Source organism: Pavona decussata, unplaced genomic scaffold, assembly GCF_977016875.1.
Source record: "Pavona decussata unplaced genomic scaffold, jaPavDecu1.1 SCAFFOLD_98, whole genome shotgun sequence".
Classification (NCBI taxonomy): Eukaryota; Metazoa; Cnidaria; class Anthozoa; order Scleractinia; family Agariciidae; genus Pavona; species Pavona decussata.
This window is the reverse complement of record NW_028145514.1, coordinates 2,221,640-2,247,312: the sequence shown is the minus strand read 5'-3', so window position 1 is coordinate 2,247,312 and position 25,673 is coordinate 2,221,640. Positions and strand designations below refer to the sequence as shown.

At 39.1% G+C, this 25,673-nt stretch overlaps 1 protein-coding gene across 1 annotated transcript; it reads left to right on the top strand.

The window, feature by feature from the left end:
- The first annotated feature begins 1,776 nt into the window (after positions 1-1,776).
- Positions 1,777-24,342, top strand: LOC146472627 (transient receptor potential cation channel subfamily M member-like 2). The gene is made up of 24 exons (XM_085119354.1): positions 1,777-1,940; positions 4,517-4,829; positions 5,401-5,477; positions 6,070-6,236; positions 7,540-7,709; positions 8,949-9,153; positions 9,934-10,100; positions 11,220-11,409; positions 12,021-12,189; positions 12,858-12,999; positions 13,699-13,771; positions 14,425-14,588; positions 14,978-15,112; positions 15,529-15,585; positions 16,090-16,514; positions 18,226-18,451; positions 18,635-18,775; positions 19,060-19,191; positions 19,788-20,036; positions 20,621-20,792; positions 21,438-21,576; positions 21,818-21,996; positions 22,404-22,533; positions 23,167-24,342. The coding sequence occupies exons 2-24, from the start codon at positions 4,572-4,574 to the stop codon at positions 23,249-23,251; spliced, it is 3,852 nt and encodes a 1,283-aa protein (XP_084975480.1). The 5' UTR covers positions 1,777-1,940; positions 4,517-4,571; the 3' UTR covers positions 23,252-24,342.
- The last annotated feature ends 1,331 nt before the right edge of the window (positions 24,343-25,673 follow it).

The window sequence follows — 25,673 nt, the reverse complement described above, 5'->3', positions numbered from 1 at the left end:
GCTATCAGTAGTAAGTAAGTAAGTAAGTAAGTAAGTAAGTAAGTAAGTAAGTAAGTAAGTAAGTAGTCGTGTACTATCATGTCCCCATAAGTTTAGCAAGAATTAAAATTCCCGTTAAGTAGTCAGAGGGGAGTCCTATACTGGAAGTCGGTGTCCCCAGAGTGCAGGTAGCGATATATGGTCCCCGCAAGTAAGCATCGGTAAGTTCCGGTGAAAGGTTAGCCTACCCTCGCTTATCCTAAAAAAAAGTATTCCATCAGTCCCATCAATTTGATTTCCTTGTAAGTTTTCATAAGTACATCGTGGACTGAACATTTTCGAGTCCCCACAACGAAGAACTTTATAAGCAGTCCCCATAATTACATTGAGTATTTGTCCCCACAGTTAGCGATTTACAATTTTTATAATATAATGGCTCTGGATGTTCCCTTGTTGGGAGTACATTAAAATGCACTCTCTCTTTTGGTATTAGCTATACTGGAAGTCGGTGTCCCCAGAGTGCAGGTAGCGATATATGGTCCCCGCAAGTAAGCATCGGTAAGTAAGTAAGTAAGTAAGTAAGTAAGATCCTTTATTTAAACACGATCAACGGAATAAAAGCATTACATGCTTGAGGGGTCGTGTGTGACTAACTAAACCTAATTAACCTACAAAACGAAATACATAAAATATATCGAATGGATAATCAGACTTAAAGGTAAAAGTATGACAATGCAAAATGTACTTTTGTAATTTTTATGCACTAGTAAATCTGAATGCAATAAAATATGGGATCAGATTGCACCTTTCTGTGAATTTGCTTAAAACTACAAGAGTCTTTGAAATAAACTGAGACAAAATTCCAAAATGTAAATGCGATAAAGGCTAAAATAACTGATTTTTTCGGAATTAGCCAGAGAATTCCCGAAAGGAGTAAGAAGAGTAGCTGCATGCTCTCAAAAAACGGCTATCAAAGAGGTTTCCTCCTTTTTGGTGACAATGTTACACTCGTGACCAGTCTTGGCGCTTCACGTCAAGTCAAGTCTTGGTAGTTTGCAATGTCACTAAACTTTTAGTTTGTTTGTTAGGCATTTTTTCACTGTGATACTGTAGTATATAGAATTGAAATGTGGTGAACTGACGAAACTGTAGAGTGACTCCATGAATAAATGATCATAACAAAGTTCTTGCCAGTGATTCACCCAATTTATACCATTGCAAATAGAGCTTATTCCAAAATGGCTACCATTTTAATATTCTTTTGTTCATATTCAAATAAGCCCTTCTTACCTCGTTCTCAAGTTCAAAAATCAAAAGAGCATAATGACCTTGAACGAGGCAAGAAGAGATGTTAAATTTGAATGCAAGAAAAAGAACATTAAAATGGATTCCGCCAATTTTTACGAAAGAAATTCTAGGAATCCGGTCCGACATTGTAACGAAAATTAGACGGAGAAAAGGTGGCATAACACCCTTTACTTGTTATCAGTTCGTTTTGCGAGATTAATTTAGTCATTTAAGCCAGTCAGTAAGGTAAGACGCTGGAATAAGATAGCCTGGGCCGGTCAGCGCTCTTTGTTAAACCGTCTCATGGTGTCCTGTCAGATTGTTCTCAAACATTTCTCTCTCTCCCTATCTCCCCCAAACCATGCTTCATCAGAAATAATATTTGTCTACGAGGCAGATATAGTCAGAACGGGGTCGGAGTAGTTGTCGTCTGGAGTACCTGTAAAATTTACTTCCCATCAGCAACTTCCTCTGTGCTTGACTAAGAACACGGCCGTTGGCCTGGGACGAGTTTGTGCTCCAAAGGAACTTTAGTTCTCAGTTGCCAAACTTCGAAAGTTCCTTGTGGTAAATTTAATTAGGAACATCTGAATTTGTCAACCAAACTTTAAAGGAAAACAAAAGATAGAAAGAAAAGAAATGCAGAGAGTAATGGTTTTTCTTCGACAATGGAGGTAAGCTTAGGTCTTGTTGTTGTTAAATGATCTTGTTTACGTATCACATTCGGTACCACTTACTACAGCTTACTAATAACTTTAAGATTTGCATAAGCTTGAAATTCACTCACAATCTTATCCCTTTGTCCTGCGTTTTGATCGGGTTGAGTTTAAGTACACCTTGTTTGTTAAGTTAAGCACGAAAAGTAGAGAATGCCTTCGTTATTTAACAAATTTCTTCGAAATTTTGCAACCACAAAGATGGAAGGTAGTCAGGGCAACTGTCACGACACACACACAAGTCAGGCGATCTTTCTTCCCAATCGACAAGATGTTTAAAGCTGATAGTTAAGGAAATGCAATAATATGTTTTATTTGGAAGTTACGCGGTAAAAAGCAGACCTTTTTTCTGTTTATTTGTAACTAGAAGCTGAAAAATTATCTTAAATACAGTAATGATATGAGTAAAGAAGATGCAATCAAAATTTTAATACAATAATAGTGTGGATATACATTGAGACTACAAAGAGGAGCGTGGCGTTATATATAAAAAAGGTTTATTTCTGTAATTGCCTCCCACCATTATAATATATAATATTGAAATTGTTGAGCATTTAGTTTGAAGGCCGGTCAAACGTAGATCTATGCATATAATTTTACTGAAAGTTTAAGCTGAAATTGACATGTAGGTTTACTTGTACATCAGTGACTATTAAATCACTTGGCTACCGCGTGAAGGGTTTTTAATGCCTTTTTTGATATTATAATGATATTATTATTTGACATAAGATCTACTGGTACCAGTTTTCATCTGCATACACGTATATTATGCGTGTTTCAATTCTACCTGTTACTAACCCCCCCCCCCCCCCCCCCCTGGGCACACCCCCGGACATTTGTGTACTTGACGTCCTATTCCCCACCCCCGGGCACACAGAAAGAGACAATTCCCCGCCCCCGGGACTCATGACATGGACTAAAAATAAACTGCTTCGTTTTGATGATTTAATTCTTATTTAAACAAAACCAGGAATCTGAAAAATCCTAAACTTTTAGAACAATTAACTCCCTTCCGAAGTAAAGGGAATATTATAAAACTCGACACACACACTAATACACCAGGAGGGCGTTTCAACCAAACTGCCTCGAAAATTGAAATGTATCTCTACAAAACAACTCTTAAATTCCTAGAAACAATATGGAATAACCTCTTTTGTATTTTCAGTGCAAATAAATTGCTTTTCTACAAGAAGATCAAAATGTTTAACTCAGTATATTTACAACATTAAAACTGCACCTGAAACAAGCTGAAGCGGGTGAATTCCATTAAAACAAAACCATTATTAATTTTTCTTCAGGAGGAAATCCTTTCCTCTTTTATCTTTTGAACTTAATTACGTTTCGTTTTCTTTCATCAGGTCTACGTCAGCTCTCTGACTGCAAATTTACGAAATGTGAAAAACGAAAAACGTGGCCTTTTCCGCGTAGTTCCAGTAGCCGCCATTGTGTCACCCCATAAGTCCTTGCGCGAGTTTGCCCCGCCCCCCTACCCCCGGGCAAGACCGCTTGAGGAAATTCCCAACCCCAGGGCCAGAAGGGCTGGATTTTTCCGGGGGTGTGCCCGGGGAGGGGGGGGGGATGGTAACAGGTAGAATTGAACCACGCATTAGTAGGGGTATAGAATGGTCCTTGAAAAATAATGGGTCTCAGCACATGTTTGGCGAGTCTTGAAATCTCGCTGTTTCAAACTGGAGTCTCGGAATCTCGAGCTCGAAAAAATAAAGCGGGTCTTGGAATCTTGCGTTTTGAAATTTGAATGTCAGAGTCTTGCAAACCAAGTGAAAATGAATTAACTGTCCTAAACTGATAACAAACAAATATCTTGAAAAACGGCTCAACATCGCAATCGCTTCTGCAGCTTCTGTGAATCATGTAAGCTTGGATAAATTCTTATAAATTGTCGTACTATGCTTTTCGGCAGTGTTAGTAAAAAACGCATTTTGCATCGCGACATCTCTGGCTCGAATTTAGAAAAAGTATTTAAGTCTAAGTCTCGGATTTTAAACGAAGGTCTCGGCTTCTCGGCGGGTCTCGGATTTTACCATTCTATACCCCTATTAGTTGGTATCTATATTTAAGAGGTTAGATTGCTTCATCAGTGAAACCTGAGTGCCTAAATACACCACATTAAGTTTTTGTCCTGACAAACATACTGGAAATTGCTTGGCTCTGTTAGGAAATGTTTAAATTGTTTTCTGACCGCAAAAACAATATTAAGTAGTGACAGTCAACTTCCAGGTTTTATATGTACAGTATTTGCACCACTTCAACTGCCATATTTAAGGCTAAATTTATGACTCAAAAATTAGATACCCTGTGATCTGACCTTGCACAATTGAAGACTAGTCTCCTATTTTACATTCATTTGCCATTTTCAATTTAACTACCCAGGTTGCTGCCTCAGTTTAAATTCTGGGCACCTACAGTGTACAAGTTAATGAAACTGTACAAGTTCATGAAAGTTCTGGAAATTAACTTCTGATTCCCCCAAACTACATGCGTTAAGTAACAGTTGGAGTTTTCTTGTATTTCAGATGTCAGCAATTCTCTGTCAGTCTCTAAAGACTTCATGTTTCTAAATGAGTTGTAATGCAGGGAGATCACAGCAGTCGTGTTGTAAAACCCAGGAGGAGAAGACTGAGCACTGCACATGCTCGACGCCGTGCCAGAGTTTACTCCAATTCCTTCAAGAGAGAGTTACTGGAGGAGGAAAGTGCAGATGAACTGAGGAGCTCTCATGAGTTCAGTCTGGGAACTGGATCAGCAGCTTTCTTACAGGGGCTATTGCAGTGCGAGACTGATAGCCCTGTAAAGGCTATATCTGATCGATATGAAACACAGAGAGAAGTAAGTGAAGGAATTTGAAACTGAATTAAATACTAGTTTGCCAATGCAAACCATTCACTTCAATTTTCATTAAAAGCCAGCTCAGCTTGTTTGCATTCAAAACATCTTAAGATAACTGGAACTGTCTTCTGCAGCTGTTCCTTGGCCTCCAAAGGATGTTCTTGTGCTCTCTTAAATGTGTTCCCAGTGCTCAGTATTTTCACCCTTTTCAGCTGAATGATCCAAATTATGAAGCACTTGAGAAAATTCTTTGGAAATTTATGAGTAATATAGAGAATGGTAACAGAGACTCCCACTTATCTTAACCTGGTTCTTATAAGTTGTATTATTTCCTACATTATTATGGCACACTACATGTAACATGCACTACATGTCTGAAAGCAAGTAATGGAGTCTGACACTAACTTTTGCAGTTCAAATGAAAATTTAACCTAGAGCTACTGAAACAGAGTTGCAGCTCATTTCAGCTGCTGCAAATTATACTAGGGTTTGTAAATTTGTAAGTTTGTAAATTATAACCAGTTGCCAACTGGTAATGACTCATTAATATTGCTTACTTGACATTTAACAGAATAGTGACTGGATTTACAAGACATTCAAGAGAAAGGAGTGCATCAGACATGTTGAGGATGGCAACAAATCTGGATTGTGAGTGTAGTTAAACTTTCATTAGGTGTTAAAGAAGCTGGGGCTGTGAAAGGAAGGTAGATTTTTCATAAGCCAAGCTCTTGCCTGGTTGCCAATCATCTTTACTCTGATAGTCATGCAGTCATAACAACTTGGGTTACCAGTTGTTAAGACTGCAGCCCTGACATGACGATTTTCTTTAAATTATTACTGGTACGTCAAAATGGAGGTTGGGATAACAATATGAATTTTTTTTAGGTATTGTTGCACAGACAACTTAAACCAGTTTCCTCATCATGAAGTAACTAGGAATATTTGTATTCCCTCCTGGTTGAGATGTTAGTCCACAATTGCGTGGTTACCTGGTTACCCAGGGCAGCTGTATGTTGCTGGTTCTCTTTTGTCCTCCAGGATAAAGTGAAACAATGTGTTGCATACATGCCGTTTCTTGTCAAAGGAAACAACAGTTAATTACAGCAGAACCTAGAACTCAAACTTCTAAACTATTAAACCATTATTATTGACATAAAAGCACTATACCAGTTAAGACAGTGACTGTATACTAATTTATTAACAATCTCTTACTTCTCAAACTAAATGTACTTACATGTAGGTGCTGTTGTGGTCGTCTTGAGAATCAACATGGCACATTGCCAACTGTTCAGGAAGAAAATGAGGAGGCTGAGGAAGCAAATGAAATGGCAGAAGACAGTGATGCTGGTAGCAGTCAAGATGAAGTATTTCAGACAGAGGATAGGGTCAAGTTGGTTGGGGGTCGAGGTTAGTTCAAGTGTAAATACTGTACTTCACATTCTGTGTGTATACAATCATGTTTGCTTGTTATGGCCACTGATCACTGAGTAAAATATTTAATTATAAACATTAAATTTCAATTTTTTTAATTTGTCACTAAACATTTACTGATCTGGCCTGTTAAAGAGAGAAAGATATTAAATCTGTAAGTCATCTCATACATTCTTTTCAAAGAATGTTTGTATTAATTCCCACACTTACGTGTGAAGTCAGATTGGTGTTAGATTGGATGTGGCCTTGTTATCATCAGGTCCAAGCTTACATGTATGTGCCATCAACAGTACAGAAGTCACTTCTTCTTCACAGTGACTTTCTTGACATGTCTTGAGCCACTTGCTGTCTTGAACAGCTTAGAACAGTCTTGAACAGCTGTATTAAATTTATTACTACAAAGTATGGTAAAAGCTCTAATAAGTTCCCATCCCTAATAATCTCTAATAAGCCCCCTTCCTGGAGGCAAAATGTTTGCTTCACAACTCAAGTATACTAATGGTCAAAACTCAGTCAGTTTGTCTTCATGAGCCAAAAATGACATCAACATCAAGGATAAAATATAATTGGCTGCTCTAGGAGTTAGTTTTAGGTGCTCTTCACACTGTTTTGCACTGTTTTTGCACAACATTTATCCTGTAGATTATTTGTGTTTGAACTGAACCGTCGAACCGAAGTGTGTTCAACTGAATGCAACATAATATTTACACATAATTTGTATCCTCCCAGAGTGTTTTGCAAAAAACATCCAAATTGTGCTAAGTAATAATCCTAATTTTTTTTTGACAGAATTAAGTTTGATTTTAGTTTTAACGTGACTATGTGATGCAGTTATGAGTCATATGGGCCTTTATCGATTTGACTATATGATTGCATGATGCAGTTCTAGTCAAAGACCCACATTTCATGCTTGTTCACCTTGAAGTCTCCAGTAGCTCAGTGGTTAGAGCATCCGACTAGATCACAGAGGGTCGTGGGTTGAAATCCCATCTGGAGCTCGTATTTTTTCTTCCGAGTTTCCATTTAATGCAAAAACTTATCATATTGTTAGAATTAAGTTTATCATCCAAATATTATAAGCATAATTAAAGTTGTCCTGTTTCAGTTAGTTGTGTGGTCGAAATTTTGGAAAGGCTAGTCGATGATTTGTTCACAACCCATGATTTGAAACATTATCCCCACCCCTCTACTGAGCCTACCGTCTGGTTATAAGCACTCTCTCCCTTTTGAAGCCTTCTTGCTATGATAGAAAAGTAAACGATCATTTTTTCTCTAACAGGTCTTCCACCATTAATGAAAACCAATGGACACTCACAGCAAAAGATTAATCATAGGAAGGCAACAGCCAAGGGATGGTCACCGAAAAATGACATAAAGGAGTTTCCTACAAATGCGTTTGGTCATATAAAGTTTGTGAATGCATACAATTCCTCGCTGAAACCTGCGAAGGTTTGACTTTCAAAGTGTTTTAATTAAATAAAAAAAAGATCCTCGCAGTTACTAACGCAACTTAAGCAGTTGCAAAAAGAAAGCCTTGAAAGGGATACCGCTGCGATGCCGGTGCAGTGCTCTACCAACTGAGCTATAAAGCCAACTGGGAGCTGGTCATATTGTGAGTTCGTAATATACCCGTGAAGGATGAATAAATGAATAGTGCTCTACCAACGGGTATATATCCACAGTTAAAAATGTATGTTTCATATATTCATATTCAAAGTGTTTTAAGTTTGTCAGGTCTAGAGGAACACATCTATATGAAACCCGTTTGGTGTATTTAACAATTATTCCACGAGCGCGCGTTGGATATGAGATGATAGATAGCGCGTAGCGCCGAGTTGGCTATAATCATCTCATATCCAACAAGCGCAAGTGAAATTATTGTTTTATTAAAAACAATCAAAAATATTGCTAGATCTTACTGATTTTGCTGTGCAAGAACAACCAGCAGACAATTTAATGGTCGCCATATCTCGGCCATGGTATAATGGCTCATATACCATAGCCGCTAAGCCAATCAAATCCCTCGAATTGCATTATACAATGATCCAGGAACATTTTTTATTTTACTCCTTACTTGTAACTATCCTTGTTTATGTACCGCAGCATGAATGGTCAAATGGAAGTCTGGTGTGGTGTCCGTACCGAAGTGAACATTCTTGCCAGCAAAAAATGCAGAAAAATGTTTCATATTTTAGTTACTGTTACAGTTCTTATTTCGATTGTTGACTGGTTGATGATGTTTGTAGCAATGTGGTATTTACATGAAACCTGCTTGTGTAGTAACAGCTCTTTTTGGTTTGATTGCCTGAACACAAAACCAGCTAACAATTCAGCCAATGTCTTAAACCAAGGACACTAGTTTTCTTAACTTTAAGCCAGTACATAAATTCCTACTAAAGAAGATACTGGCCTGTTTACCATTTTGTCACAGGTCTCCTGTGAGAATCACCTAAGTTAAAGAGGAACATGTTTCAATAAGAATGATTAGGGCAAATTAAGGAACATTTTTCATTTTACTCCTTACTTGTTACTATCCTTGTTTGGCTAAAGTTCCACTTGTTTTTCGAACATTTTTTGACGTCATTTTATGGTCTATAAGAGTATAGACCATTGAAAAATGCCGTCGATTTTTTAAATACATGTATTTTAACGTTTGTTGTATTGTGACTTGTTTCCCTTCTGTTACAGTACATACGGCTTGCGGACAACACTAAGCCTGAGTTAACGCTGGAGCTAATGATACGACAGTGGAAATTAAAGAAGCCAGACATTGTTATATCCATACAAGGAGGACTGAAGAACTTTCAGCTTGATCCACATCACAAGGAAATCTTCAACAGAGGCCTGATCAAAGCTGCTAAGACAACCAATAATGGCGCATGGATTATAACTGGTAAAACAGGCTGTTGTAGACGAATGTTATGAAACTACAGTACGTGGTCTGCAATGACTTGTAAACCTCAGCTAAACTGGTGAAAGAAATAACATTGCTCTTAAATCAGTGCATTCAAATAATGCAATAAGCCATAAAAACTCTCGGGAACAGCAATTTTTAACCCATTAGGTTTTCTTGTGCGTTTTCCGGTCGAATTCTCTTTTTGTCTCTTTACCTTTCTTACCCAATGCGCGCGAGAAAAAAAGCCCTCTGGAACCCAGGGGCCCTTGTCTCGAAACACCTGAAGAGTTTTGGGACCTAAAAAAGTGTTTTCAAATCCGTTCTCTATTACCCTGCTAGCAGAGCGTTTCTTCCTGGCGGTTTTTTTTTTTTAGCATGTACTGTACGAAGTCGTTCGCGTCTCTGGTATTTCGCGTAGTTGGATTGTTTAGCGTCCCAACTACGCGTAACCCAGAGACGCGAACGACTTCGTACATGCTTAAAAAAACTTGCCAGAAAGAAACGCTCTGCCAGCAGGGTTGTTTTCTACTGATTTGTTATAAAAAAAAAAGTTTCGTGCAAAAACTAGCCCAATGTACTTCAGTGTTTTACCTTAAAAAAATTTTAGAAATCGAAGCTCTTGTAATGAACATTTCAAGAGTTTCGAGGAGTGAACACCAGGATACAGAGGATCTTGGGAAAAACCAATTAGAGTTTAAGCAAGTGAAAACCAAAGCAACAGATTTTAAAAGGCAATCGAGGCCATCCTGGCGTTGATGAGTAATTATCGTTCATTAGGTGGTGTAAATCTTGGTGTCATGAAGGCAGTAGGTCATGCCGTGCAGGAAGGTCAATCCATGCAGTGGGGAGGATTGTCCAGTCACCGCAGAATCAGATGTATTGGTATTGCTACATGGGGCTATGTCGAAAGAAATGAGCACTTGATCAATCCCTCCGAGAGAAAGGTGAGGAGATAATATACGAATACGATCTTGTTTAAACGGACGGAATTCCACTCAACTTATGGCCGTTCCTCAATTCTTCGGAAGTCCAGTTACGTTTTGTTCTCGGTTGTTTTATTGGTACAACGTGGACCTTTTTTACTTTCTAGATTAAAAAAGTTACAGTTTTTGTACACGAATAACTTATGACACATTTTTAATTGCACTATTACATGTAACCTGTTTGTCTGAACATAAATAGTGTTAATTAAACCGGGAAATTTTCATTTAGGGGAGTTGTCAAAACTACTCTATCCGGACAGGACCCACTAGACCACAAGATAGATGGTGGTGTCCGGCTGCCTGCACCTCCTTCTTCAACCTCTAAAGATGGTGTCTTTATTGCATAGCCACCCCTCTATCCAGCAGTAAAATATGACAATGAGATTCAATCCTCACTTTTCTTGTTTATCTAACAATGCTGATTCTTGCTAGCTGAATATTTCTGTGTCAACTCAAATTTTAAAGCAAATAACATTTTGCTGGTACAGTTCATGAGATAAGTGGTGTCTTCGATAATCCCCCCTACCCCAAACAAGGTGGGTCCTGTTCGAACAAACTTGTTATGACCAGTTCCCTTAGAAGGCATGAGTGACCCACTGTCCCCGCTATGGTGCTGTGTTTCAATCTTCTGCAAACGGAGAACTATAGTTGGTCCCGAGGGTGTCCGCTTATCGGATGTTCGACTGCACCTTACACCATTTATATGAGCACTAAGTTACTTACGTAAAGTGTGATGTAATATATCAAACACGAGAAAGCGTGTTCATCAGATATCCAAACACTGAGAAGTAGGTTGAAAGAACGAGGCGCAGCCGAGTTTTTTTAAACGACTTCGAGGTGTTTGGATATCTGATGAAACACACTTTTAAGTGTTCGATATGGCTTCTCAAATGGTCAATAATTCTTGGAGAAATTCAAGGCTAAAGTTGGCAAAATTTTATGGTAATTGGGAACACATTTCTAAACAACGGTCACAGTAGTGGTTTTCTTTGTTTTCTCTTGATGAATTATTAATGCGTTTCGAAAATTAATTTTATCATGTTTAAGCGGCCGTATTTTCCTGTTCTATTTAATCTCCAGGGCTGCTACCCAGCTACTTACAGAGTGGAACATTCATTTCAAAGAGGAAAGCCGGTCTCACTCAACCCTGACCACACCCATTTTCTCATGGTGGATGATGGGACACAGGGCCAGTGTGGAGCTAAGGAGGTTCAGTTCAGAGCGAGACTGGAGAGAGTTATCGCAGATAAAACTAACATTGAGAAACAAAGTAAGTGGCTTTGCTGCAAGTATCTCGAAAACTGACCTAAGCTTGTTTCGGAATCGGAATCGGAATTTTTTGCGAAATTATGTGAAATATCAGTCATTCCCAGTATCGAGAAGAGAAGTTGGAGCGGTATTTCATAACTGGAGATACGAAAGATTAAATAGAAGAAGACCATCGCAGTTGCGAGGGTCTTTCTGTTATTTAATCTGTCACCCGCAGTTCAAATATATGTTTCATATATTCATATTTATAGATAGTGTTTAATGCGAAAGAATTGTTCCGAACAACGTTAGCTTTCCAGACATCCCAAATGTTGTTAAGAGAAGAGTTCTCCGTGTTAGATGAGATTCTCGTCTGACTTTCCTACCAATTTTGATTTGGCGAAGTAGCCTGAGGAGCAAGGGCTTCCGTGAGATTCTGGCGATGCGCAGGACTTGAATTGAGAACAAAAAATTGAGAGGAGTCGGGAAGAGAGAGGGGGAGCTGTTTTCCCAATTTTCGCAAACACTGGCAGTCCCGAAAAACTCCATGAAAATGCTTGCTATGCAGGCTATCTGATAAATATTTTACTCGACTTTGTAATGTAAGGCAAGGATATTAATTTTTTCTTGTAGAATTTGGCCTTGGTGTTCCTGTGGTTACAGTAGTTCTTGAAGGAGGCGAGGACGCACTAAAGGCAGTGAAAGAGTCTGTAAAGCATGGTATCCCTGCGGTGGTAGTAGAAGGAACTCGGAGAGCTGCTGATATTTTGGCCTTCGCTCATTACAACTGTGAATGTGAGGGGTAAGTTTAGACATGGAACCAGTTCAAATTCAAAGATTATTTGACCTCATTTCCTATATCTGACTTAATAATAGATCAAATGCATGTTTTTACTTGCATGCAATTGGTCCAAATGAATGATCTGGCGAAATAATTAAGCCCAAACCAAAACTGTGACATACAGTACCTGATCAATTTCGCTAAGTAATATCCTCTAGCTTTTTAATGATAGTTGTATCTATGTAATGAAAGAGATTAGTCGAAAACGTTAACATTCATTGAAGGGTTTTTGCTGTTAAAAGAGTCAAGGACGTCAACTTTTTGATAGATTCAACATCGTAGGCGCGCTTTCAGCAAGAATAAATAAATAAATAAATAAATAAATAAATAAATAAATAAATAAATAAATAAATAAATAAATAAATAAATAAGTAAATAAATAAAACAATTAACGGGTAATGAAGGCAATAACTTTTATTTAGCCTTAGTTTCCTTGCACAATTTTTGTCCTTCGCAGCTCAAAATTATGCTCGAGCTTTTCTCTAGGTGAATTGTTCGCTCGCGGAAGAGGAAATCTTCTGTGGCGAAATATCTATGGGTATTTAACGCCGAATAAACGTTGTTGTTCACATAACTGATAACCAATTCCTGGAAGGTAACTTAGTTTTTTGTTTTGTTTGCATTGACAGTGGTTTTCGTCGGGTCCTGGAAGATCAGCTGCCTCGCCTGATTTCAAAAATCAAGGAATCTTTTCCAAAGTCCGCTGAGAATGAAAACTTCATCCAAAAAATCGTGGATGTTGTAAACAGTTGCATTTATGATGAACGTCTGGTAAGTGTGCTCAGTTCTCTAGCTGTCAAGTTATACAACTCAATTATCTTTATGTTTTAAGCGTGTGAGCTTCTTTGTAACTGGAAAACTCGTGCGCATATGCCACTCATCGATTCAAATCCTAGCAATACGCAGGGTGTTTGTGTCCTGAACCTAGTTTAATGTCCTTAGCTCCCACGAGTCTCCTGTAGCTCAGTGGTAGAGCATCCGAACTAGTAATCGGAAGGTCTTAGGTTCGACTCCTGTTGGGAGAACTAGGATTTTGTTTTTCCGAGTATGCATGTGTCACTGAATGAAGAATACCTCTTTCAAAAATGTTTCTGTCAGCTATGTTAGATACTTATCCTTAGTGACTTGTGAGCATTCCTTCCACCCATGACTACGTCAAGTTGCCAAAGTAGCCCGTCGAAATGAGCGAGCTCCCTGAAGTAGCGATAAAATTTGCTTGTGGTTAGTAAATCCCGAGTGTATTGACCCCTGAAATTAAAGAACCGCTGAAAATAAAGAACTTTGACGTAATCTGACTGACTCTCCACCAGAACGGCACGAGAAGGCAAAGACTGATTTAACATACGTTTTGAGTTTTAGCTACCTGAAATTAACTACCCCCGAAGGTAGCGGTTTTAATAGGCTGCTAAATACGAGGGTAGCGAGGGTCTTATCCCTGCCAATTTATACAATCATAAATTGATTTTCCAGATAACTGTGTACAAGATCAACGAGAAGAATAACTTGGACCTCGATCTCGCCATTCTCAGTGCATTGCTCAAAGGTACATGTAATATTTGAGGTTGAGTGAAACGTTGAAAGTAATTGTACAGACATGCACTGTACAGCTTTGCGTTTGTCAATCTCAAAGCATTTGGTCGTGCATGATACTCTTAACCAATCAGAACAAAATCATTTTTTTCGACCAATCAGGAGCAAAAGAAAGTCAGTCATGAATTGGTTTACCCGCGTTTTTCTTCGCTTAGAACCGTTTGCATGTTTTCGCTTCGAGATCAAAAACCGATTGACTCCAACACATGATTAACAGGTAACCAAGTTTCATGTTTCTCACATTTCAAAGTATTTTTTGCGTGTACTGCTAAAGTATAAAGGAAGTATCAGTTAGCTTTGTCGATAACATTGAAGCAAGGATGAAATTCTTCAAAGCTAGATTAACCTTATCCGGATTACATTATATACTTGGATTCCAGCCTGTAAATAAGCTTTGTCTTGCGTTTTGAATTTGATTGCTTTCAAATAACAGTATCGGAAGCACTTTGAAAAAACGTAAGCGAATTGGGGAAGTTTCGTTAACGTTTAATCCCGGTCTGAGATTGGGTTTTGAGAACATTTTGACTTCAAAGTTTGTTTGAAAAATTGAAGACAACACCAATCCTTTATTATTTTAATCATTTGAAACGATGTCTTTTCCCGTAGCTCAAGGTGCTTGTAATATAGATCCAATGAACAGTGATTGTGGCTGTAGAATAGATTCACTTGGTGAAGGAGCAAGCAAGATGGATCAGCTTAAACTGGCTTTAACATGGAACAGGGTTGACGTGGCCGAGGAAAAGATATTTACTCCAGATACGGACTGGCCGGTGAGTAAACAAAAAAAAAATGTCTGGAATTGCATTTATGTTAGATCTTCCAAAACATGGACCGGCATTACGGGTGGTTCTTATTCAACTTATACAGCGCAATTACGGAATCGATAGTAGCCTCAATCTGATTACTCGGTGGCACAGTGTAGAGCTACATGTACGACAGATAAATTCATGCTTCTTTTCTTGTTAGCCGTAGACCCTAAGCTATTTTTTGTCAAAATGTCTCAGTTAAAAAGCACCGGTTATCAATTTGTACATACTGCGCATGGAGGTAGTTTGCGTAAGTGAAGCAAGCACTAGGTTTACTGAAATGTGGTGATTATAACTGTATAATATCCGTGAAGGCATACAATATCAAACGTATTGGGACTAATTTGTTTTAGTCTGGAAGCTTGGATGGCATGATGTTGGATGCTTTGAAGTTAGGGCGGGTGGATTTTGTGAGGCTGTTTCTCGCCAATGGAGTCAGCATGAGGGATTTTCTTACTGTACCACGAATGAGGATACTTTACAATTCGGTGAGTTGAAAGCAGAGAGCGATTGTTCAAGCAAAGTGTAAAAATGCTTTCCGTTGGCTATAGTCTGAAGACATCAATAGTTCATTTCCGAGTTGCCTTGGAACTCATTGTTAAAAAGCGAGGCTAAGTGCAAAGTTTTTAATAGTTTTGAATAAGAATAGGCGGAATTAGCTGTTAGATTTCTCTTTTTAAGTAAATTTGGGAAGACATTTCTGCAAGCTTTCGCTGACGCACGATAATTTAAGAGCTGTCTCATACTCCAGCAATTCCAAAAACCTCTTATGAGGGACTTCTTGTCATCGTTGTATGTATTCCTATTCCGGAATAGGGTCAATCGAACGCACCCTTAAATTTATCTCAGAGTATCTTGTGCTAATTATTCTAGCGTTGATGTAATTGTTAATTTATTTCTGTAGGCGGATCCTGGAAGTCATCTGTACTCTCTCCTTAGAAGCATTACTGGTGTCAGTTCAGTAAGTTTATGCTTCTTTGTATTGTCATCGATCAAACCCACTGCCACGAGCAAATTTCAAGTCAAGCGTTTCAGCTACAAATTTCTCCTCACCGAGTGCTTAAAGCGTTTTTTTAGCCAAGTCGACGCGGCTTAACTGAAATCAATTCGAAACCCTGACGTTATTATATTTTTATAAGAGGCGGACAGAAATGTAAGACGCTTATGACGACTTTGCGTCTTATTTTTCTTAGCTAAGACATTAGTTATGAACGGGCTGGAAGACCGTATTCGAACGTGGATGTCATTTTTTCATCACGGAGAAGAAGTTTATAAACCGAAACAAACTGACCAACTAACTTAATTTAGATAAAGACGAGTTCACGTGAGATTCATGGTGGCTATTTTTGTATGAGGTCTATTGTTCTCGTCCTATTGCACGAATCACACTCCGTGTCCATATTTTCTAATTTTATCGCAGATTTTGTTTAGACTGGCACTTAATTTAAGTTATTACTCATTCCAGGATGCACCGTATTCCCTTAAAGACATCAGTGTTCTAATAGAAGAACTGGTTGGTGCCTATTACGAGCCACTTTACCTGGAAGACACCCCTCATGCCAACGCGTTGGCTGCTGGGACGGCAGCGCTGTTTGGAGCAGGGGAGCATGTGGATGGAGAGGGTGGGGAGGGTGGAATTTTCTCAGTGAAATTTCAGCCGAGTACCAGAGTAAAAGTTGCCCACAGTGCTACACGGTTTGAGAAGCCTTTCAGAGAGCTGTTTTTGTGGGCAGTGTTACTGAACCGCTTTGAGCTGGCGCGGTTTATGTGGGAGAAAGGGGAAGAGGCCGTGACTGATGCACTGGCGGCCTGTCGACTGTTCCAAGTAATGCATGGTGAAATTGAAGACGATTATTTTGAGATGAGAACTGCTCTGAAACAACACGCTGTGTAAGTTCCGAGATCCTGGGTAGTAATGTAAATCACGTGTTGTTAGCAATATGTAGGACATGTCACATGACACACCAAGTGATGAGACAACACTGAAATAACATGCTTTCATTTTCGGCCCCTCCCCCCTCAGGTAAAAAAATGTTACTGAGACTCAACTTGGCAACACACGTGACTGCATAATTAGTGAGCTTACGCAACAGGACGGCTGAGGGAAGGGGACGGTAAAATATCGCTGTGTGACCAACATGACATCTTAGTACCTTCACATTTTTAGGCGATTTTCGACTAAAACTGGTGTTCTCTCATCTGTGACAACCTGAAAACCACTAGCGGTAGGAATGTTACAATCTAGAGTCATGAATACTTGGCCGTCACGTTGGTCACACAAGCACAATCTGCCGTCCCACCACATCATCATCATCATCAATCTTTATTTACCCTCGGATTGTAGAGTAGCTTAATGCAGCTAATATCTCCGAGCATTTTCCCACCCAACCATGATAATATACGCCCAAAGACCAGACCACAACACCGGGAACTACGTCCCCTACTCTTTGCGCACAGTGAGTGGGTTCTTTAACGTCCCACAGAGTTATTTACAAACAAGGATTGTGAGACGGGGCCTACGGTTTATCGTCCTTATCCGAGAAGACTAGACGTAAACTCGCTAATGAAAAGTTGTGACGGTAGCCGTGAAATATTATTTTGCGTTTAAAAAATGGATGATCGGTTTTCCATCTTTTGGGCTAGGCAGAACCCTTCAAATTTCTACATTTTGGCATTCTGATCCGCAAGGACGACACGTTTATGTTCATTTTGAACTTAAATGTGACCATTTCTTACAATATTTCTCGATAATACAAACATTTCGCCGATATTCTCACAAATTTCCTTATATTAGGGAGCTTAAGCACAGACGTTCGTGAACCACGGACGGCAACCAGAAGTCGAATGTTTCCTTTTTTGGCGTGGTTTTGCTCCTTACCACGGACAGGAAAAGCTCTTGTTGATAACTGTGGCTTGACGTTACAAACGTGATGGCGTGAAAACGCTCCAAAAAGGGAAAAATTCAATTTCCGGTAGCCGTCCGTGGCTCAAAAACGTCTGTGCTTAAGTTCCCCATTTTGAAACTACGAACGCTGAGGCTCTAGACTACCGCTTTCATAGAAGATCAAATAAAGAACTCCCTCTTATTGTCGAGGGTATTTGGTTATATTACAAACTAATGCTAACTATTCCACGCATACAAAGCTACTTAACGAAGCAAAATGTTGTTTAGACTGTGTTGCGCACTTGGTGGATAAAAATAGTGGTAAGTTGTACTCTAGCGCAAAATATAAAATAAAATACCACTGATGAAGATGCAGCAGCCTCGAAACGTCTGGTTTTTTATTTTATATTTTGCGCTAGAATACAACTTACCACTATTTTTATCTACAAAGCTACTTACCTACCTACCCAACCAACCTATCTACCTACTTACCTGCCTGCCTACATTTACCCACCTGTCAACCTTTCTACCTCCCTATACCGACTACCAACCTACCCACCCACCCTCCTACCTACTCACCTCCAACCACTTACCTACCTACCTACCTACCACTTAACTACCTACCTTAATTTTCTCCAGTGCCGCCATGCATGCACAGATTTAGATAAGTTCATTTTGTTATATCTTTCTCTTGTTTACTCATCCATTTGTTTTTAGTGAGTTTGAAACCATGGCTATTGGCGTTCTTGATGAATGTTTCAACGAGGATGAGGTGTTAGCTGAGATGTTAGTAGAGCGGGAGCTTCCCAAATGGGGCGGTATGTGTGCTTTGAACTTGGCGGCTGCCGCAAAGGCGGAGAAATTTCTGGCGCATCCGTGCTGTCAATCAAGTTTGAGCAGCCTCTGGAAGTCACGTGGTATGCCCGGAGTTGATTACTGGAAGGTAACCATGCGGAGCGATAAACAGTTGTACTATTTCGCCAGCGTGTTATACCACGCATTTGTACTGTAATCACCGTGTACTCAGTTCTACCTTTGTCACGATTCTGCAAAGCTCAAAGCAAACTCAGTAACAGAAGAGAACTTCAAGACGCTTACATTTGATTGCTTGATTTGTGTTTTTCAGGTAATCCTTGCCCTCCTCTGCCCGCTAATGATTCTGAAAATTGTCTTTTATGACGAAGAAAACCACCGGTGGTCAGTGCCTTTATGGAAAAAGCTCACCATCTTCTATAATGCTCCCATTTCAAAGTTCTGGGCTCATCTGGTACGAAGACAGGTTCTTCTTGGTTTTTAATATATATCTGTAAACCTTGCTTGTTTTGCGATGTGATAAAACAGAAAAATATTTTTATTTGTATTACACAGTAAGAGTTGCCTGAGTAAGAAATGGCCGTGCATGAAGGATTTTTGTTTTGTTTTTTTCGGATAAAAATTCAGAACCATTAAGAAACAGCAAATGGCGGGCGATATAACTTGCACAAAGTGATATAGCCAATGACAGTTGCAAGTACGTCTTCATAGTTTCACATTCATTTTTTCCTTTTTCAGGGGATGCATCTGTGCTTTTTAGGATTGTACGCTTTTGTAATTTTATTTTCGTTTCATAAACCGTGGACTTCTATCTACGAGACTGTGTTACTCTGTTGGGTTGGAGTCATAATTGTGGACGAAATTAGACAAGTAAGTGAACCTCTTTTGTTTCATCAGTCGATAGTTCAAATTTCTCCCACTGCTGTAAGTGTCAGCATTTCATCTTGTATACCTATCGCTGTCTAACGCCAGCCATATCGTTGGTCAGTAGTAGTTGTGAAGTAGTGATTGCTTGCATGCTGAGGCAAATGGGTATTGCCAAGTAAAAGGATCCGTGCGATATTCTTAAAGGTTAGGAAGGCGGCGTGGCCAAGCGGTTAGGGCGGCAGACGTGTAATCTGGAGGCCCTGGGTTCAAGTCCCGCTCTGACCACTTGGATTTGTTTCACGGTAGCTCTGTCTTCAAATCGAAGGCCACGCTTTGTAGATAGCCAACTGGTTTGCCTCCCGCAAGTTGGGATCCTTTATAGAGTCCTCAACAGTGCTTAATACTTCGACACTCAAATAGTAATTTATTTATTCATTCATTTTTCGCTTGGAATGGTGATAACGGGCCAAAAAAATTAAGAGAAAAATTATTGATAAGCTCCCGTTTGCAATCTCTTCGATTATTTTTTATCACTCAATCATTATCCTTTGAACCACCTTACATGGGAAGTGACTTAAAACAAATGTTTCCTTTCCTAGGTCATACATCAAGAAACAAATACTCTTAGAAGCAAGTTGGAGTTGTACTTCCACACATCTGTGAACATAGTAGACTCGTGCGCGAACGCCATCGCCCTCATTGGTTTTGTCCTGCGGTTTTTTGAGGTCACGTGGGAGGCTGCACGCGTGTTGTATTGTATCAATTTCGTCATCTTCTCGTTTCGTCTGTTCAGGGTGTATTTTGTCAGCGGTTATCTGGGACCGAAAATTATCATGATCAAGAGAATGGTGAGTTGTCTGTAGCAGGAGACTCTCGTGTCTTTGTCTGATGATAATGTTGAGTTGTAAGCCATTAGGCTGGCCATTAAAAAATGACTTAGTGACAAAGTTTGAGGCACTTCCAGCTCAAACTAAGGGTGCGTTCGATTGACCCTATTCCGGAATAGGAATACAGAAAAAGATCACAAGAAGTTTTTGGAGTTACTGAAGTACAATATCGCTCTTAAATTATCATGTGTCAGCGAAAGTGCGCAGAAATGGCTTCCCAAATTTACTTAAAAAGGGAAATCTAACGGGTCAGTTCCGCTTAGTCGTATTCCGGAATACGGTCAATTGAACGCAACCTAATGATCAACAGCTACCTCTCTCGAAGCCTGTTTATTATGTCGTTGTTAATATCGTTTCGATCTCTTAAAATTGTTCCCAGCAACCATGGCGATCATAGGGAACCAGGTTGTGCATATGTTTGCAAGCAGCATACCTTGTTCCTTGTGATCACCATGATCACTGAGCACTATTTTTAGGAGACGCAGCAAGCACTATTTTCAGGAGACGCAGCAAATTATATGGCTTTTTTCTTTCTTTTTTTATAGCTTGCAGATGTGATGATGTGGCTATGCCTTCTGTTGGTGTTTGTGTGTAGCTATGGTGTGTTCAGACAGGCGCTGTTTTTTGCTAATAAAGAGCCTTACTGGGGTGTCATAAATGACCTGTTCTACAAACCTTACTGGCACGTGTATGGGGAGCTGTTCGTCGAACAAATGGGTGGGTGGCCTGTGACTGCGAATAAAAGAAGAGGTTACTCAGGGGAAAGTGTTTTAGTACCACTGGATATTTTTACGAGTCAGTTTTTTTTGTTACTTTTTTGAGATTTAAGGTTAAAACAGAACTGCCTCGTAAGAATATCCAGTCGTATTGCACAACTTTCCACCGAATAAATTGCTTAATAATATACAACGTTTCTCTTTCTTTAAAACATAGTCTTTAACATATAAACTAGAAGGTGTCATTGCGCGCTCTCTCGAAGAGTGTAGTACGGTCTCATGTTTGCATTCGTTGTGGGACTTATTTTTCTCGTCGTATAATTATCCGTATTTGTTTTCTTTAGAGTTTAAAAAATTTTCTCGTCTTGAACTTGACCTCCATTTTTTTAGTTCTTAACTTAACGGTATTACTTTTAATAAAAGATCTTGATCGTGTTTTTTTTTGGGCAATTTTTTTTGTTTGTAGTTTATCACACGTTTGTGTGTTTATACATAAAAGCCAAGTTCGTAGGAAATGTCGGAGAGTTACGTCCCCTTTAACTGAAAACATTTTTGCGCCTTGTCCTTTTTGAAATCTGAGAAGCATTTAGCCCTGCTGCATTACAAACAAACTTTAATGTTTATCATTGGAATTTTCGTTTTGCAGCTGAGGAAGGGAAACTAGCTACAGGCGAGATTCCATTACACGATGGCGGTCATTTGAAGTGGATTCACAGAATATTTATGGGAGCTTATTTACTCATCACCAATGTGCTACTTATAAATCTTCTTATCGCCATTTTCAGGTAGAGTCGAACATCTCAAGATAAACCTTCCTTCGCGATATTCTTCTCCTGGATATCATCCACGTTGTAAAGTTCTAGATCTGTTCAAAGTTCTTTTTCAGTTCTAGCTATCACGTGTTCAAAACGTGAATGTCGTGACGACTTTTAGCCAATTACAACAAACGTAAGGAAAAAATCTGGATCGGCCCAACTTAATCGGTTGTATTATAATTAGACGAATCATCTGTTTGTTATATTGCAGTAACGTGTTTAATGAAGTTGAAGTGAACTCGTATCAGATCTGGAAATACCAGTATTATTACCTTGTAATGGAGTACAGCAAACAGCCTCCGCTCGCACCACCGTTTGCAATCATTTGCCACCTTGTTGAGTTTGTACAGTGGCTTGGAAAGAAGTGTCGCAAGCCCAGTAAAGTTACTCGTAAGTATTTATCCTCACTGGTGTAGCAGCTCTCGTAACCTTGTAACTGTTTTATTTGTGTAGCAGTTGCTGTTGTTTTTAGGGTTGACTGTATTCTTCCGTTGTTTGTTCGAATGTTTTCTAGGATTGCAAGTCAATCACATGAGACCTTATGAGAGTTGCTTGCCCACCCTTTATCTTGGTGAAAAATATTCGTTTGAACTGTGGGCGAATTTTTTTTCCTAAGTCAATTGCCGAAATGGAATTGCTTCGTTGAAGTAATCCGTCTTTGTTTATTTCTGTAAGCTTAGAACCTTTTTTTACGATCAGAACTGGTTGCCCACAAGACTGAATCAGTCAACGAAGGCTATTATTTCCTCGATTTTAGAGACGGCGATATGTTCATAGTTTGCATTGTTTCTCTTTAGCCAAGTTCACTGCAGAGGATCTGGAACTGTTGAGGCTTTTTGAAATCGAGAGCGCGGCCAACTACCGGCAGAGAATAGAAGAACAAAAAAGAACTGGTACAGAAGAGAGAATCAGAAAAACCAGTGAAAGGTAAGAAAACGAATCTGTTTTGTAAACTTAAATCCAGTAGACTCTCGTTCGATTGAAAGAAATAAACAGAAAGATTGAGTGATGTAGTTTGCACATGCGGCCGAAAGTAAAATTGTCGTGTTTCTCGTTTTTTCCCCGGCTGGGGTGGGTGCGGCTATACGTAGGCTACCCCACAAAGCTTGACCGTTGTCAAACGTAAAAAAAGGTAAGAAAAGTCTGTATAAGGTTTCTAATTTGAGAGTTAAATTTGATATTATTTTTGTGAGTTTACTAAATCATTTAGTAAATCGCAAATGATTACGTGAACTCATAGACCAACAAGAACGTATTAGCTTTGAGCTGTTAATTTTAAGGTAATTTTCTTATCGTTACGTTTGACCGCGATTAGATTATAAGCCCCTGAAAATTCCTTACGGAGATGTGTAGGCTCAGGTCTTCGGGCGGGGTAATTGCGGTATGGATACTACTACGTCGTCGCTTTCTATCGTTTCACAACTTTTGGGTGCGCAAAAAACTTTGTGAATTTTAGCAACTGTCCAAGTGATCGGGTTAAGTTGGCCAATTCGTCCATCAAATGCTAAGTGATGCAGACTTGACTTTCATTAAATCTATTTCATTATTTTTGCACTTCAGGGTGGAGCATTTGGTTGAAAAAGTTACAGAGTTACAAGAAACCCTTCAGCAGCATCTCACAAATATCAATAAGGACTCTCCGTGAATGACATTTTCTTTTCATCTCTCGAGAAACACATCTTCGCGCCCAGTCGTACACTATTCGCCCTATGAACAACCTTCCCACTGCAAACTCGCCCTCAGTAAAACATTCTGAAATTACTCTAGTTAACTAACCAACTACAGTAAAAAGTGAAACACTTTCATTACTAATGTACGTTAGGTTAAAAAATGTTATGTTGACTTTGTTGATTGGACGTGGTAACTTCGTATTGGGCGAGTTTACTTATGGGCGAAGAAAACGGTTTCTCAGACTAAGATATCTCGGAAAACACTGGTTAACTACTTTTGCAACTGTCTTCAGCCACTTAAAAAGAAGTTAATCGAGAGAAGTAGTGAATTGACAAAAAAACAAACAAACAAAAAACAAAGAGATGACGAGGTTGACCAGAAATTTACAACATCGATTTACATAATGCACATAGGCGTGAAAAGGTAAAATGTGTTTAAAATTATGTTTTCGTGGCAGCCATATTGGAGGAGCGCAACAATAGAGTGATTTTGATTTTACTTAATATTAGGAAATAAATTTTATTTTTATGCAAAAATTCTAAGTTAGGTTCTATGTAAATCATACTTAGCTGTACATTTCGGGATTGCGATCATGAGTTTTGTAAGTTAGATATTTATTTTTATGCATTATATTCTCGTTCACCATACTATATTTTTATTTAAAGAATTTAATGCATTTTAAAACGTGCATCAATCATATAATTTATGTTAGTATGTACCAAGCCATTGGACATTTTTCGCGCGCTTTGATTGACTACTTAAATGTGGATAGTATTTCTTATTCTCCTTTCGTCATTGTCTTCGATAACAACTTTTTTCGCCACTAATTTTTTTCGAAAAATAATGAATAATTGGGGCTGGCGATCCACTAGTTTGGTGCATACTATGATTCACCTCAGTGTTGGTGAAGGGTGGTAGATATTTTTCGACCTCCACTTCGTTGAATATCAGTGTTGAATATTGAAAGTCTATCGTGCGCCATACAATATCTAAACGTCTCCCCTCACTGAATGTAACAGCAACATACGTGCACAAATATAAAAAATAAATGAAAGTTTTACTAAAGCTGCGATGCGTGGAGTAATTGATTTGAAGCTCACCTAGAGTGGTTTTTCAAACTTCTGAAGAAGAAAAGGTCTTTTAAAGACGCTCAATTTACTCTGAATAAATAACTAAAGACTCAGAAATCAACGAACAGACGAGCGTGATGTTGGCCTTCCTGAAGAACGCAAACCACACTGAGTCATTTACAAGCATAGCACCCTGTAAATAAAGAATACAAACTTTGTCCTTAAACCGTGGTGAGCCAGTTGAACGATTTGTATCCACTACTGACAAGAAAAGCATGAAAACATCGTGAACCTTTAAGTTAATGATGTTTTCAAGTTTTCTTGTTTGTAGCAGCAGTTGGTTACTTGCAATACACTAACAGGCCAGCCATTCTCGACCATTACATTTTACTATTTTTTTTTTGTATATTCAAGCCAGATAACAACTTACAACCAAGGCCCAATGAAATAGCAAAAACAAAACAAAACCGAAATTTAAACTGAATTAATTAACTACTTAAGAAAAATAAGAGATTAGAGATTTCTTTCGTGTTGCTTGGTGTTAAAGTTTGGGTTGCAATGGCAGCAGCTGTGTGCCAGTAGTCCCTCTTTCAGAAACGCCGAAAGAGAAAGTCGAGGCAGACACAGCTGCCACCATAGTATAAATCATCTCCCTGTGGAAAGAATGGCAGACTAATCATCCTCAATAAAGATTACTGTTGTTAGCGGAGCTCCGCGCGCGCTCGTGGAGCCCCATAGCTAAGAGAATTTGGTAACCCGTAAATGGGAGAAATTTTGGATAAGTTTTGACGTCTCTTCCGTCAGACTGTCCGTGCGTACGCTCCTCCGTGTAAGCCAATATGAAATAGGACACTAAAACCCTGTGCTGCACCCCGCGCTTTTTTTTTTGGCGGGAAGTTGAATGGCCAACATTTTTTTAGAAAAACAAACAGAAATTTTGAAGAAAGCTATAAATTCATGTACTCGTTGAACATGTCGAAGAACGTGTCAAAAAGAAAAAGGGAGAGAGAAAGAAAACGAAGACGCAGGCGATGAATTAGCAAAATACGACGTAAAAGACAGCGACTGACGAATGCCATCTGTAAAAAGAGAGTATTTTGCCGTTTTATTCGACTCGATGAAAGCGGAGATAGTAAGAACTTTTTAAAATTATTTTCTCGGTTTGTGAGCTGGTGGTATCCTGCAATCTGACTGACCACGGCAACAACATGGTGATTGCAATGCGCGGGAAATCTTGAAGTTGTTGAAGTGAGATAAATAGGCTGATTTAGCAACAGAACGGGAACGTCATTTGAGGACGCGAGAGCGGGCGGAATAGTCTGGACA

What these genes read in the sequence shown, in the direction of transcription:
- LOC146472627 (XM_085119354.1), top strand. Translation starts at nt 4,572, where the DNA reads ATGCAGGGAGATCACAGCAGTCGTGTTGTAAAACCCAGGAGGAGAAGA. An exon ending in CCTCGCTGAAACCTGCGAAG is followed by an intron (nt 7,710 to 8,948) that starts GTTTGACTTTCA and finishes CTTCTGTTACAG; the next exon opens with TACATACGGCTTGCGGACAA. An exon ending in TTGTGGACGAAATTAGACAA is followed by an intron (nt 19,192 to 19,787) that starts GTAAGTGAACCT and finishes TTCCTTTCCTAG; the next exon opens with GTCATACATCAAGAAACAAA.